The 15,393-nt window shown below is 52.4% G+C and overlaps 1 protein-coding gene across 5 annotated transcripts in view; it reads right to left on the bottom strand.

Annotated features, from left to right (window-relative positions):
• Positions 1-15,393, bottom strand: part of BCL11B (BCL11 transcription factor B) — a 98,250-nt gene that overhangs the window by 55,924 nt on the left and 26,933 nt on the right. For 3 of the 5 annotated variants that reach the window (XM_058740254.1, XM_058740255.1, XM_058740253.1), the window contains one exon: positions 166-378. The exons of the other annotated variants lie outside the window; for them this stretch is intronic. In XM_058740254.1, the coding sequence (XP_058596237.1) occupies positions 166-378 (213 nt within the window). The remainder of the gene's footprint in view (positions 1-165; positions 379-15,393) is intronic. 5 annotated transcript variants of the gene reach the window in all.

The raw sequence follows: 15,393 nt of genomic DNA on the forward strand, positions 1-15,393 counted from the left end.
CTTCCCCGGTGCCCCACTGGGGTGGGACCACACATCCTCCCTGGGTCCCCACCTTGCCCAGCCCACCTGGGAGAGGCAGCGGCCGGCCCTGCCCAGGGCACACCCCGCCACCCCTGGGACCCCGCCCCCCCCCCCCCCCCCCCCGCCACCGCGGCCGTCTGTTACCTGACAACTGACACTGGCATCCAAAGGGAGCCTCCGTCTGACCCTCACCCTGAGTCCCGTCACCCGAGACCGGGCGTGCGCTGCAGCACGGCAGGGGGAAGCAGGGCGGCGGGGCGCCCAGGGTGCGCAGAGGTGGAGTGATCACGGATGAGTGAGGGTGGGAGGAGGCAGCTATGGGGGCCGTCGCTGGCAGCTGGGCAGGCCTGCACGGCCCTGGAGAAAAAACAATAAAAAAGACTGGTCAGTCGGGCCCTGGACCGTACAAGGGACCCGGGGTGCGGGACAGGGGCCCGGGGCAGAGGGCTGCAGGCCACCCTTCCAGAGTGGGAGGCCCCGGGGTGCCAGGCTTCCCTGCAGGGAAGGCACCTGGGCACAGGCTGGGGGAGCGGGTAAGAGGCCATGGGAAGTGGGGGGTGAGGGGTGAGGGGGTCCTACTTCCACAGCTGCCAGGTTGGGCCGTCTTGGGACCAGACTCCCATCCCTGGGTGGGCGGGGGCAAAAGAAGCTGTCAGGGCCCCTGTACCCAGGAAGACCCCCACCCGCCATGTGGGGGCTTCTAGAGTGTTCTGGATCTGGCTTCCTCTGGGGATTCGTTCCCAGAAATCTGGGCCACCCCCCTCTGGAAGAGCTGGGAAGCGCCAAGCCACCACCGTTGGCCCTATCAGGATGGGCTGTGTGTTCAGGCCTCGAACACCTCAGTCTACCTCTGAGCACCTGGGCACCAGTTAGCCTACGGCCTGGCGGACGGCCAGCTGGTGTCTCTCTCCAGCCCAGCGTCCTCTTTAGCAACTTGAGCAGAAAGCACACGGCACACAAGCCCCCAGGCCTTTCGAGAGGCTTTGAACGCTCCCCCCACCCCAGGAAAATCCGGGCACTGCCCACCACCCCTCTTAACACCTCCGCCCTGGCTGGGACGTCTCCGCCCCCCCCCCCCACCGCCCCCCAGTCTAACAGCCACGACGCAGGGCCAGGAGCTTGGCTTGCCTCCGCCCAGCCCCACAGCTCGCAGGCTCCCCAGCAAGGCCTGCGTTTGATTTGGCCGTTTATCTTAAATGGCTAAGAGACCACCAGGGCAAAAGTCTGTGTGAAGCCCTTGCCAAAACCACAAGTGAAGAAGCCCGAATTCCCCGGGTAAATAATTGAGCAGGGAAGCATCAGGGAGACAAAAAGAAAACATCAACGAGATGAGGGGCAGCTGGGCCCCGGGCCAGCTCTGCCAAGGAGGCCACCCGAGGCCGCTCACCACCCCGCACGGATCTGCAGGGTGGAGGTCTGCCCACTTTGTGGCCCCCACAAGGGATTCCCCCATCCAGGAGAACCACTGGACCCTGCAAGCCCACTTCGAGCCAGGATCCTGTCAGTCCTCATCCTGAGTGAGCTTCCCAACACGTCCATGGGGCAGGGCTTGGGAGACCCACTGCGCAGACCAGGAAGCCGGTGACGTGACCACAGAAAACTGTAGACGCCAGCAGCCAGCCCCGCCAAACCCTGGCCGCCTGGCTCCGGGAACCAGAACTCTCTAGCTACAGCACCTGCCTCTACAAAACGTGTGCTATCCAGGGCTGGGGGCCTCAGGACCCCTGAGAAGCCCTGCAAATGTCCTGCCAAGAAGCCAAAGCCACGTGGACTCCCCTGGGCCAATGAGGACCTCGGATGAGGCTAAGCTCGGGACCCGGGGCGTTGCCGAGCCCAGGACGGTCCCAGGAGGGCACGGCCAATGACCCCACACAGTTCCAGCCACACATTCCGTGCAAGCCCCCAAGTAAGGTAGACACCTAAGGCCAGCGTCACCTGCCTCCTCCCAGAAGCCTGCCCTGGCCAGTCCTTGCCTAAACCCCCACCCCAGCACTGGACACTGCACATTCGGCCCTGTCCTCGTCAGTCTGGCTTCGCCCCACGGAAGGCTCCCGACACGGCTTTGTGCAGAGCACCTACCACAGCAGGCAGTTCACCACCAATACGTCACTCAGCAGGGAAAACTGTCCCCGTCCCAGAGGGGGTGCTGGAGCTCCGGGAAATCTGGGACTTGAACCCAGTTGCATCTCCAAAGGCCGGATATGTCCCGCCAGCCCTCAGGCTGCAGCTGGGGTGGAGTGACTGGGGTGCCCTGGGATGCTGAGAAGCAGGGCTGCGTGGAGCAGAGGGAAGCTGGAGGGTCCCTGGGCTCAGTAAGGCCAGGGGAGGCTGAAAAAGAGCAAACCCAGGCCTCCAGGCTCTGGGTGAAGCAGTGACACAGCCACCACCATTTACCGTGGCTAAGAAAGAGTGACAGGAGTGTCCGGGGCCTGATGACTGTCTTCCCAAGCGGTGACAGAGCAGGACCTGGGTCTCCAAGGTTGCGAGGAAGGGTCAAAGGGCAGGTCCAGCCACAAACCTCTCCTTCTGGAAGGGCCAGGCTTAGGCCAGGGCCTGTAAAGGCAAAGTCGTCCCCCAACTCAGGTAGCGGTGGGGACCATGCTGCCCCCTGAAGGGGCTTCCAAAAGCCTCCTTAAGAATTCCAACCTCACTGAGAACCACCTGCTCTACGGGCTGGCTCAGCGGAGGCAGGGAGAGGACAGCAAGAGCGAGTGGCTTCCAACCCTAAGCTGCCCACAGAGGACACTCCAGGTGCTCTCCGAGGACCTCCGACCTGGGGGGAACCCCCTCACCGGGAGCAACTTAAACCTGGAGCTCAGTCCAAAGGTGGATACTCCAGAAAACCTCTTCTGAAGCTAGAGCAAAAGCGGAAGGTGACCCCGAAAGCCACCCATCGTGTGATAGTCAATGTCCACAGTAGGCAAATCCACAGAGACAGAATGTAGACAAGAGGTTGCCAGTGGCTGGGGGCAGGGGCATGAAGGCTGGTGGGTGGACAAGAGGTGGCCAGTGGCTGGGGTTTCCGCTGGGGGTGATGAACGGTTCCGGAATTAGTGGTGGTGATGGTCGCACAACGCCGCGAATATACTCAAAATCACCAACTGCACACCTTAGAATAGTTTAACTGGCAAAGTCCGAGGAGAGGACTGTCTCTGGCCTCAGCAGGCCTCCCAGGCCACCTCCCAGCCCTCACCGGTCCTCGAGGAAGAAGTGTCTGCATTCAGAAGTGCAGACAGGAAATCGAGAATGCACCTGACACAGCACTTGAGGCAACACGCTGGCAACACAGAGGAAGCCCGGAGCTCAGAAGCAGCCTTGGAGCAGAGGGAGCAGAGGCGTGGGTCCAATCCCCTCTGCCATTTCCTGGCCACGTGACCTGGGGCGAGTCACCTTCTCAGAGCCCTGCCTCTAAAGGAAGGTCAGGGCAAGCCTGGCCGGAGCCTGGCTTCTAGCGAACACTCACTGGATAAACGGCTACTATGGTCCACTTATTTTCCACTCTGGAACTTTTCCTGCTCCCTGTGGGTCTTCCCACAGCCTGGCGGGGAATGCCTGCCGGGTACTCTCCCGGCTCTGGAAAGCACCCGCAGAGCCCTGCAAGACACTCTTTTACAAACGATTCTAGGTGGGTTCCCCCTCTGGGATTGGAACAGCACCGAGGTATGTGGCACAGGGACACCAAGACGCCATGTCAGCTTTATTCAGGATCCAGGTGGCTTAAAAATAAAGCCCTGGCTGGCTCGATTCCTTGTCATGGAAGTTCACTTTCATTAGGGGAAAAATAACAAAAAACAAAAACAACGAATACACGTATCATAGTATTTAGGACCAGTGACCCCCACCCTCACAAATGAAGAAATGGGAGGCTCACAGAGGTTAGAATGTTGCTCTAGAGGCCCAAAAAGGTCCAAAAATAAGATCCCTAAAAACGTTTCTCAGGCTCCAAATCAGGATGTAAGGCAGTTTGCAAGGCATCCTTTCCGTGGGGGTCTGGAACCTGCCGCGCTCTCTCCTAGAGGGGCCCTGCAGATAGATGTTCCTGCTTGGTACTCACACATGCGCACTACCCCGCGAGCACGCCCACACCCACCGGCATGTAGACACAAAAAAACGCGCCCGGAAAAGCCCGAGCCTGGTCGTGAGGGGAGCATGCACCTTTCCCAGTGCTGAATCCTCGGGCGCCCCTCCCACGCGGAGGGTTCCAGATTCCCGGCGAGCGCCAGGCGCTCGGGAAGACGCGGTGCAGGAGACGTGTATTTTTCTCCCTACTGGTGCTTTTCAATTGATACATTTTTTAAGCCAAGAACTCCTACTGATAGCGCAAAAATGAGTCATAGATCAAGGAGGGAGACAGACAGGGAGCGAGCGCTGGTGAGTGAGGGCCACTAGCAAGGAAACCTGACAATCCCCGCGCCCCCTCCCCCCCATGCCAAGACATTAATTCTCACAAGTCGGAGAAAATTACTATGCATGAATGCAAAAAGCATGATCAGGAGTAATTAACATGGCTTCATATGCAAATTTTATTAATGCAGAAGTACAAAGTCATTATGCAAATGAAACTTACGTCAACTCTCTTGACAAATATTCATCTCTGAGGCTCAAGTTTCTCCCTTTTTATTTATTTATTTAATTCCCCCCCCCTTTTTTTTCCTGGGTTCTTTTTTTTTTTTTTTAAGAGGGGGTGCGGGGGTAGTGCTGGTGACCGCTTCAGCAGCAGCAAGCCATGAGGGCTGTTTGACAAGTTTGCAAAGTTGTTTTTCAACCGGAGAAATTTATTCTTGCATTGTTGATTTTTTTTTTTTTGTACAAGACAGCTCATAGGAGAAGAGGAAAAAATAAAAAAATAAAAAATTTAAAAAAATTAAAAAAAAAAAAAAGCTCTGGGCAGCAGGCAGCCAATCAAAACGCCAGAGCCTGTAATGAGGGCGATTGATGGCTGTTTGGCTTTTACTGCAGGGTAATGAACTAGAATCCAGTCTGAGGAGGGGGGGAAATATGAATATTCATGAGACTGTGCTCCTGCCTTTGATGATTAAAGAAATTTTTAATATTCAAATAAGCGCTTGCCAAGTGATTAACAAAGAACATGCACGCAGAAATATGGAAATGTGAGCCGGGAAAGATTTGAGAGGCGAAGAGACTGCTGGAAAGGCAGCCCCAAATTTCATAAACAAGATCGGCAGATAACCCAACTCGCACGCGGGCAAATAAAAACATTTCTTTCGGATCGCTTAAATATTTTGCCAGCTACTTTGTCTTAAGGATGATCAAAATGCTATGTATGGGGGGGGGGGGTGCGGGGAGAGAGACCGAGGAACCGAGTAAAGTCAAATGCACTGCTCGCATGTAAGAAACATCCCAATTCTAGCCCCCCTCCCCCCAACACCGACGGGAAATCAGGACTCTTTTTCCGGTTTGCTAGACAAGAGAGGATGGAGGGGAGCCAGCTCAGGCTTGAAAACCCAATGCTTGAGGTTCAGGCCTGACTGTTTTGGGGCACCCACCGCCCAACAGTGATGGGGCCTGGGTTGGCACATCAGGACGCGTGGTCATGAGTTGCTTCTAGGCTGGCCCAAAGGCCCGAGACGGTGGATGGTGAGGTCTAGAGAGCTGAGGGGCTCCCCTGGAATCGGACCCTGGTCAAAACACATAAACAAGGTGGTCACAGGGAATAAACGGGGGCACGTCTTGGGAAGTTGCAAGGACTCAGCCTTCCCACGGGGCCTGGCCTGGGCATCCTCAGAGCCACCGAGGGGAGAGCCCCACCGATGGCGTGCAGGCTTCATTAGCTGTGCGCTCGGGCCGCTGGCTCATACTTTAACAGCTCCACCATGGGTTCACATGGAAGCACATAATAACAGTATTAGCTGGTAAAATGATCCTGCAGTTAAAATACATCTAATTAGCAGCCGATGACATCCATTTTGGCAATTTCCTATTTGAAACAAGTGGAGCACCACCTTAAATGAGACAGGCAATGGCTACTCACCCCACAAGACCCAGCCTTCCCACCATTTGTCTCTCTCAGCTCTCTCTTTGTGGGGGGGGGGGGGGGGGGGCGAAGACAGCAGGAAGAGAGAAGGATTCTAAGCAGCCTTCTTTGTTACTCAATTTCAGAACTACACCAGTTGGGGGGGGGGGGCACTCAGAAAATAAATTCCCTCACTCCACAGGTATCATTTAATGTCTTTTTCTTCATTTTTAACCACCAAGGGCTGGTAACTAGCAAACGCTAGAACTTGCTTTTTCATTTCGTTATAAAATACATCATCATCATCATCATCATCATCATCATCATGAACAACAAAGCAGAAAGGGAATCCAAGCATTTACGTGAACGCCATGTAAGTCACCATGAAAACCCACAAATGTCAGGACAGGTCCCCAAGACAGGCCAAGAGAGCAGGCTGTGTGTGCAGCCTGGCTCAGCTCCGTGCACCAGAGCATTTGGGGGATCGAGAAATTCTCTGCAGGGAACTGAGGCCACCAAGTCCCCACCACCCACTTTTGGATCCTCCTTCTAAGTCAGGCCAAGTCTGAGTGCCCATCACGGGTCTCTGGTCCTTGCTGCAACGGCTTTGAGTTCGGGGGTGCACGTGTTAGCGTCCTTTAAAAGACAAGCAACAGAAAGGGGAAATGAGGTCTCACAGGGTTTGCACAGCTGTGTTTAAAGACATCCTTCAGGGCCATCACATGGGGGCCATAAAAACAAAGCTCCAATGGGAGCTGGGCCTTTACTCTGGCTTCCTGCTAAAAACGGCAGCCCTTTCACATGGCTGGGAGGGTGGGGATTCCTTCCCGTGCAGGTGAGAGGGCCTGCCTGGTTTCCCGACGGCCTAGAGAGGGCTACTGCGGGTGCCAGGCAGCGGGGAGCGGTGGGCTTGCCAGGGCCTCCAAGAACATCTCTGGGCTTGAGGCCAGTCCAACTGCCATTTCCCCAGTGACCATCCAGAGACCCCTACATGCCCTCATGGCCCTCGTGGACACCAGGGTGCCGAGAAGGCTGGGCCACCGAGCGGAGGCCAGAAGCAAATCCCTTCCAGCACCCCGAGACAGGCCACCTTCCGCCTCACGCCTCCCCCTTCGCGCACTCCTGAGATCTGTCACAGTGAATCACCGCTTCAACTATTTTTCGCTCCCCAGCATGCTGAACATTTAATGCATCCCCGAAAAGGGAGAGGCAAGGCAAAGCAATGACCGTGCCCTTCGACAACACTTCCACCAAGGTTTGGAAAGGGAAGGTCTTCCCCGGCCGCTGCATCCTGTAGTCAGAAGCAGGCACACACGCCCACCCCATCTCCTGGTCCAAAAGCACCTGTTTCAATGGCCACCGACCCCAATTTCCTCAAGATGCAAGAAGCCGAAACACTCTGGGGCAACGCCCTGGGCCAAGGATCTGTAAGGGTTACATCACAAATTTCAAAACCTTCTATGGCCCTTCCAAAAGGCCCGGTAAAGTAGCAAAGGAAATGTCCCGGTGCTACTCGGGAGGAAGGATGTGTCTGAATCATATTCTGCCAACGCTTCAGGGTAAACTGACCAAGTGCTCGGGGCTGACCACTCCACCCCCAAGTGGACATCTGCCAGGGAAAACGTACAGCTTCAACTCTTCTGCTCATCATTCAGGGAAATCCCTAGAGCCCTCTCAGCTGCTGGAATGCAAATAAACCGCCATCATTTGTCCTCTGGCCGGGATGCTGAGGCCTCTGAACCACGGCTTTGAGACGCACACAGAAAAACAGACAGGAGTCCTCTCGGGTGACCTCAGCAGTCAGGGTCCACCAGATCGGGGCCCACGCTCCTGGAATGGGCAGGCCTGGGCACAACAGAAGGTGAAACCAGATGTTTCACCCATTAGAAAAATGTGCATATGCACATCTAGTAGACAGAGATGATACATATATGCATATACACACAGACATGCATATATCAGCAACGTAGGCCACGTTCAAATGTCTCCATGCATACTGGGGAATCCACAGAGGCCAAGGACAAAGAGGAGTTGACAGATTCTCTGAATCTCACCATTAAAAACAGCTGGTCAATACCCAGCAGAGAAATTTGCCCCTTTTCCCCAGATTCAGACTTTCTGATCAGAGGCTGGGTAGCTGCTTCAGTCTTCCAGTTTCTGCCCTGGACTGCGATTTACCCAAGATCCTTCAGTCATGGCCTATTACGTTACACTAGGAGCCACTGACAGTATATCACGCACAACTTCCCAAAGCACTCCTGGAGACAAAGCGCATCCTATGAACTGACGTAAAAAGCTGGATAAGTCATCTGGATTCCAAACATCTAGAATTTGGGACTTGGGGTCAGGACCCCATGCCCCTTTCCCAGATGGGCACTTTGTGGCCAGACTCCAATGATAGCCTTGGCCAGGCATCTCTTAGGCATGTCCCTCCCCATGAACACTCCCCGTGGAGTGCATTAGTTTAGAGTTGGTGGGGGGACAGGGAGGGACCTCAGTCAAGACAGAAGCCACATGTCACAGGAGGGAAACACACCACGAGATGACTCTTCAAGATTTGGTGCCTACAGTGAGTTTTAAACTAAGGACACTCTCCCCCCACCCCCACCCCCATCAGCATCCACTGTGCCTGACATCTGAGGAATGACCTGGAAACACTGAATCCTGACACTTGTTAAAAAGCTGGTCCTCTACAGAACATGTTTAAAAACTGGTGAGTTCAAAAAGTTGTTGCGGTTTGCAGGCCCCACAAACTCCCAACACTGGCTTTGGCTCAGCCCCCACGCGCAGAGAACACGATGTAGTAAATAGAAGGGGGAGGTCTGAACTCTGAGCATCCCACAGAATCGAGAATGAAAACAACTCAGCACAGCCAATAAAAAAGCACATCAAGAAAACAGAGTGCCCAGAAAGGAGGTTACTGCAAGGACTCCAAGCCAGAGGCAGCCAGGAAAAGGGACAGCAGTCCCAGGTACAGACGGAGTCGTGGATTTGAGGAATGTTGAGAGCATCATCAACCTTTATTAAGACTGGACTCTAAAATCCCTACCTGCACAGTAAGGGAATGTGCAACCATGAGGGCCAGCAGGGTTTCTTGTTTTAGAGGGAAAGAAATTGAACTTGGTGAGTAGGTGGGGAAGGAAGGAAGGAAGGAAGGAAGGAAGGAAGGAAGGAAGGAAGGAAGGAAGGAAAGAAGGAGGGAAAAAAGGAAGGAAGGAGAAGAAAGGAAGGAGAAGAAAGGAAGGGAGGGAGGGAGGGAAAGAAGGAAGGATGGAAGGAAGGAGGGGAAGAAGGAGGAGGAGGAGGAGGAGGAGGAAGAAGGGAAGGATGAAAAAAGAAAGGAAAATAGGAGGAAAGAAAGAACAAATTGTAGAAAAGGAGTCACTGCTATAGTTTAAATGCATTTGTTGGTTTTGCTTACATGTGTGACAATTACGTGCAACCATGTCTAACATCAATAAAAAAATCCAGCTCTCCCCTGCCTTTTGCTGTTGACGGAGTCTTTTGTTTTTCTCTCCTTTTTCATTCTTCCTACCTCCTACTAATGGACATAGAGAATACTGAGGCGCGCTGCTTTGCATCCCGTAAGAACAAAATCTTTCTGTGGCCTCTTTATGTTTCCAAGCCAAGTCTGAAATGTCACTGCCTAAAACATTGAGCAGGCCTGTAATTACTTTCAACAAAGTAGCTCCTTTAAACGGAGTTTTCTGCATGTAGACGGCATGTAATATACATATTGTGAGCCTTCCTTTCAGCATGGGTAGCATTTGACGGCTACAATCACAAATTTTCTTCTAAGGGAGCAGGCTGACAGCCACCTTCTTCCTTGTTTTTTGACGTGAAATCCATTTTCTTCTCCTGACACACTGACGGTGATATGCAGTGTGTGCACAACAAAATTTGTAAAAATTAACACTTCGCGGGATTAATTGAATAAAGATTGTTAGCACATTAACACGGGGAATGCTGCTCCTTAGGCTTCAATCTAGCCACGCTCCCCGAGCCACTGCCAGTGTAACAGAGGTTTACAAGCAGCTGAGGTTTATGCCGCTATTTAATGTAATTAAAGAAACCGGTAGCACAGTCCTCCATGGAAATATCATTTCTATTGCAGGGTATTCCCATTAGAAATTGGGGGAAATCATAGCACGCGGACTTTGATTTTGTTGTAATTTTTTTTTTTTTCCCCCTTGGCTGTCTTTGAAACGGAGCCGATGTGCTGAGGCCTCAGACAGAACCCACTGCAGAAACCCAGCAAAGATTCCCGGATAAGACAAGCCTGGGGTAGGAGCGTTCAGCGTTGTCTATTTTTTTTTTTTTTTTAATGGTTTTTGAAACTGCTCAAAAAAAAAAAAAAATGTTTTTGTTTTTTTTTTAATCTGTTGTCTCGGCTGCAATTCTCTGCCCAGCAAACAGCATATCATGACAATGACTCTTCAGATTACCCCCCGCCCCGCCCCCCCTGCAAAGGACAGGGTGGATAAAGATGCAGAAAAAGGGAGGGGTCTCCCTGGCCACTCTTCTATATAAACAATGATAGCTCCAGACCCGGATCAGGACTAGAATCTAACGGTAACCTCAGAGGAAGAGCACAGAGCAGGCACTGCTCAAGAAGGCCTCAGAAACGAAACACACACAACCAACCAGAAAAAAAGAAAAACAGAATCTTTACACCACATCATCCAAAATGGCAGAGAAAATGAAGTCTTGGGGCTGAAGGGAAGGGAGCCTGACTCAGCTCTCCAGGCCTAAGCATCCTCTCCTATCCGAAGGCTGCCTCCTGCCCTTGGAGCCGCCAAGTGCAGACGAACGTGAGACCTGTCTCTAAACGTGCACCTGCTCCGCGCGTGTCCCTGTGCCACGGGGTGACTGCATGGGATTTTTTTTTCTTCCCCAAGTGCATTTTAATGCTCTTATGCTACATCCTAATTTCTTGGGGGGAGGAAAAAAAACATCAGTGTCACTAAAAAAACGTCACTCTGTTTTGCAAAATCCAGCAGCTTCCTTGGCAGCAAGAAAGGCTGGCTGGCATTATCCCCTCATTTGACAAAACTACTATTTCTGGGCATGTGCTCAAAAACAGGTAGGAAGCAAATGCTGAGAAATAAGGAAGTAAAAACAGGCAACAGATTTTTCACTACCAAGAATGCCAAGCGTAAACACGATTTATTTAGCTGTGTTTAACGTGCCTGTCCTCTATGCAACTAGGAGCCCACTTGGGTTGAAGGAAGGGTGGGGAGGAGGGGACAGGAAGAGGGAGCAGGGGACAACGGGGACAGAGAGAGGAGGCAGGCGGTTCTGTACGAGGACTTCCTAAACGGTTCGGTTCAGTTTTAGGAGAACAAGATTCTTCTGCCCCGAAATACACGCATGTGTCAAAAGAAGGCAACACTAATATGCCAGTTAATTAACGAGCCGCCACTAACAAAGATACAAGACCCAGCTCCTGCAAACAATATTTACATGGGCGTCGCGCAATCTTCTTGCCCACTTCCCTGGTCTTTCTGCAAAGCCTTGGTCTGGGGGCTGGGACAGGCGCTGAGGCCCCTCAAGCTGGTGGGAGGGGGTTCTGAGCTTCGAAGTCCAGACACGGGGGAGAGGGGGGAAGTATCGCTGCCCTCCCTGCCCATCCTCACAGGGCCACGTGGAACTGAGAGAGATCTGTATTCAATTAAGGAGCACCAGACAGCTTCTGGCTCCTTGCCTGCACCAAAGCAGGCTACGGGTATCTGCTGTGCCCCCCCACCCTACCCTGGCTCTAATGCTAGGGAACAAGGGCTCTATCAAGTCCCCGGTGGAGAAGGCAGAGTGCCACGCTGCCCCCCCCCCCCCGCCAACCCCCAAACTCAAGCCTGGGGTCTGAGTCCTGCCGGGGTGAACCAACAAAATACATAAAGCAAGCATCTGTATTTTCTAACTGGTGAGACTAAACCAGAGGTTTTGGGCCCTGCCAGAGGTCCTTCCTTTTAAAAATCTAATTCAGGTTCCACTCAGCATTGGCTGGAAAAAAGGAACCAAGCCTCATCAAAAGATAAACAACAACCCAAAAGTAAGATGGAGACCCAAAAGGACAGTCAGGGTTCCCCGTTTCCCCAGTGAAGGTGCCATTTCAGAACAGCCAGCTGTGTGCTCTGGGAGCATAAATGCCTATTTTTGTTAGCTTTGAGAGGTGGTGGCCAAAAAAAAAAAAAAAAAAAAAAAAAGGAGAATTTCCTCACCAGTCTGCACCGACTTCCTTCCTCCTCTGCACCTAACAAGACTGTGCACTTAAATGCTGCCTGCTGTATGCATTCCTCTGCACCCCCAAGTCTACACCCCCTCTGCCCAACCCCTGTCCTTCTGGGGCCACACTCCAAACGTCAGTAAAGATACCTCTTCTGGTATATTCAGGTCAAGAGTAACAGCTAACCCCACTCCGTGTTAAGATTCTGAATCACGTGACAGTCCCCAACAGGAACAAAGAGCTGGGGTGGCGTGTCAGTCCCCCAAAATGAATGGCAATCGGGGAGAGGTATTTCCTACTGGTATTAGGTTACTAAATTGAAAATTCAAGCCCTCCCCCTTAGACTCCCCCCTAAATCCCCTAATTCTTCCTCCTTGCATTGAAAATGACATGCTACACAAGTAGCTATTTGATTCCTTTCCCTTTTGCAAATTAGTCACCCTGCCCCCGTGGACTGAACAACATCAGAGTCTAATACTTTTGCGATGTCTCTGAAATCAGCAATTACTTCACTCTCGTGGAATGGTTGGTTTTCGTATCTGGATAAGGTGGCAGAAACATAATCAATTGGAGATCCCCATTTTATAGGTGAAGAAACTAAGACACGAACTGATCTGCCCGGGGCCGTTTAGTAACAAACACATCTGAGACTGTGTGAACATCCTGATTCCGGTGCTTCCACGAGTTCAGTGGCCCCTAACACTCCAGTGGCAGCAAAAAGGGGTCGAAAGGCTAACCGGGGCTCAGGTGCGCTGCTCCGGGAGGCCACGCTTCTAGAAAATCCTACACAGAAATCTCGATTTCTCAAATAAAACTGAAGATGTTTAACTGCATCTCCAAAGGAGGCCTCTGCGGGATCCCTCTAGATAACAATTCCATTGGTATTTCAACAGCATCAGGGCTGACAAAACCCCCCATTCCCAAGCAAATGTCCCACACGTGGCTCCTGAATAAAGCAGGGCAAATCACCTGCACCTCGCAGACCGGCCTAGTGGCTTAGAGACCACAACACAAAGCAGCCCACCCCGTCATTCAGACACAAACTGGTGTGTGCCCTCAGAAGGCACGAGGGCACCCAGGCAGGGCTACAGAATCCTCTCTTCCAGGAGGATTCTAGACCAGAGAACTTCCGCTGCCCTGCCCCAAGGCTTAACCTAAAACTAGAGGGAGAAATCACCCATAATTTTTATCACTGTGGAGTTGTCAAAATAAAGAAGGCAGAGATAAGCTGGCTTCCTCCTCCTCCTCCGTGTAATAGCCATTAAGTCACCCAACCACACAGTTACCTGCCAACAGGAACAATTCCCCCCATAGGCACCTTGTTTCCAAAAATCCTAAAATGTATCACATCCCTCTAAAGGGACTGCAGAGACCTAGGATAGGGCCCCTCAAACCCACACACACATAATTAGTGTTTCATCTTTCTTTCTGTAAAGGAATCCGGTAACATAAATATTAATCAAACACGAGAATCTGCCTTTCCAGTCTGGGACCATTACGAGTGCCGGATTGTGATCTTTACAGATATTTACAGATATTCAAAGGCAGATTCTATCTTGTTGGAACTGTTATAAATGGACGTCTGAGAAATCACCGAGCAAGTTCAGGCAGATATGAAAACCTTCCTGTCCAGGACTGCCAGCAGCTTTGAGTTCCCAAGTGTTGAATTTGTTACCTTTTCTGTAGGCCTTTCAAAAAAATAAATTGACAAATGCCTTCAGATTCCTCCAGAAGAAAAGCAAGCTGCTCGGGATAGCTAAATCTGAGATTTAAGATTGACTCTTACTCTAAATGCCATGAAGGCATTGTTTACAAAATAGTTTAGCCTTTGATAGCACAGAAAGTGCGATATTCTGTTATGATTTGGGTCAGCCCAAATCATAAATAAATATGTATATACATATTTTTTAAAATTACCTCGACTCCTGTTACAGCAAATGTATTCCGTTTGGTTCAGACCTATTTCTGAATAATGGAAAATAGAGACGTGGTTCCAACTGTAGCCTAGAAAAGCTGTCACAGTGAAGGTAAACTTTTAATCTTCTATAGGCAAACAGCATACATTTTTATTTCTGGAGTAACAGCTTTGGGAAAATGTTTGAACATTTTCTTAAGAGCTTTGTGGTAAATACATTGGGCGTCCAACCACTGCTTTTCTGGGTCTTTAAGGGTCTGTTGGAGTGCTTTAAACAATTGGAGGCCAATTTTTAAGAAGCAAAAATAAAGAGAGACTCCTAGCAAGGTGACCATTTGCATACAAATTCTCTTTCGGGGGGTGCTTATTGTAAGAGAAGTCGGGCTGGAGGAAGGACTGACATTAATTCCCTGTAATTCCACGAGGCTTTGTGCCCTACTCTACTAGAGGGTTCCATTCCCACACAATTGGGAAAACACTTTTGTTCTTGAGTGTTTTAAAATCCCAGCCCCCAGGAATTCCCTCTAGAAAAGCAGGCTCTCCCTCCTCCCCCCACCGGGGGGTGGGGGGTGTGGAAAGCTACAAAGAAAACCACTTTGGGACGGGACTGTTTGCCCTGGATGGACACAAACGCACAAAGGAACTCTTTGAGGCTCCCTGCAAACGGGCCTCACCTGGATCCGGGGAACTGCCGGGCTCTGTCGGGCCAAGGTGGGCTGATGCCGGGCTCGGTCGGGCGCGACCCTTTCAGAGCGTTGGCGGCGGGCGGAGAAGGGATCCCGGGGCGCCCCCGGGACCCAAGACAAATGCCCGGGAAGGAACGCCACCCCAGACAGGAGCCCCGCCCCTCGCGCGCTGGTTTTGAGGCTGGGGCCACTGGCGGGAGTTTTCAGGGGTCCTGAAATGCAATTCCCCACGCCCGGGAAGGTCACTAGTCAGGGCGCGCGCCTGGGGGTCCGGGAGGGGAAGGAGGGTGGAGGAGGGGCGGGCCCGAGCGCACAAAGGGGCCCCGGGCCGGCGGGCTCCCCGCCCTTGACCTTGGGTCTCCGCCTCCATCCATCTCCGCCCGCTGCCAGGGAAGGGGGCTGGCCCGGGGCCAAGGGCGAGCTCGCAGGGCTGCTGCCGGGCGGGGGCCGACAAGGGGCCGCCGGGGGCGGGGGGAAGGGGCTCGGAAAAAAAGACTCGAGGGCTGCAGAGTGCTCCGAGGAAACCTGCATTCCAACTCCCCCGGCTCCCTCTGGAGCCAGGTCCCGGGGAGGC

Source organism: Neofelis nebulosa, chromosome 7 (genome assembly GCF_028018385.1).
Source record: "Neofelis nebulosa isolate mNeoNeb1 chromosome 7, mNeoNeb1.pri, whole genome shotgun sequence".
Taxonomy (NCBI): Eukaryota; Metazoa; Chordata; class Mammalia; order Carnivora; family Felidae; genus Neofelis; species Neofelis nebulosa.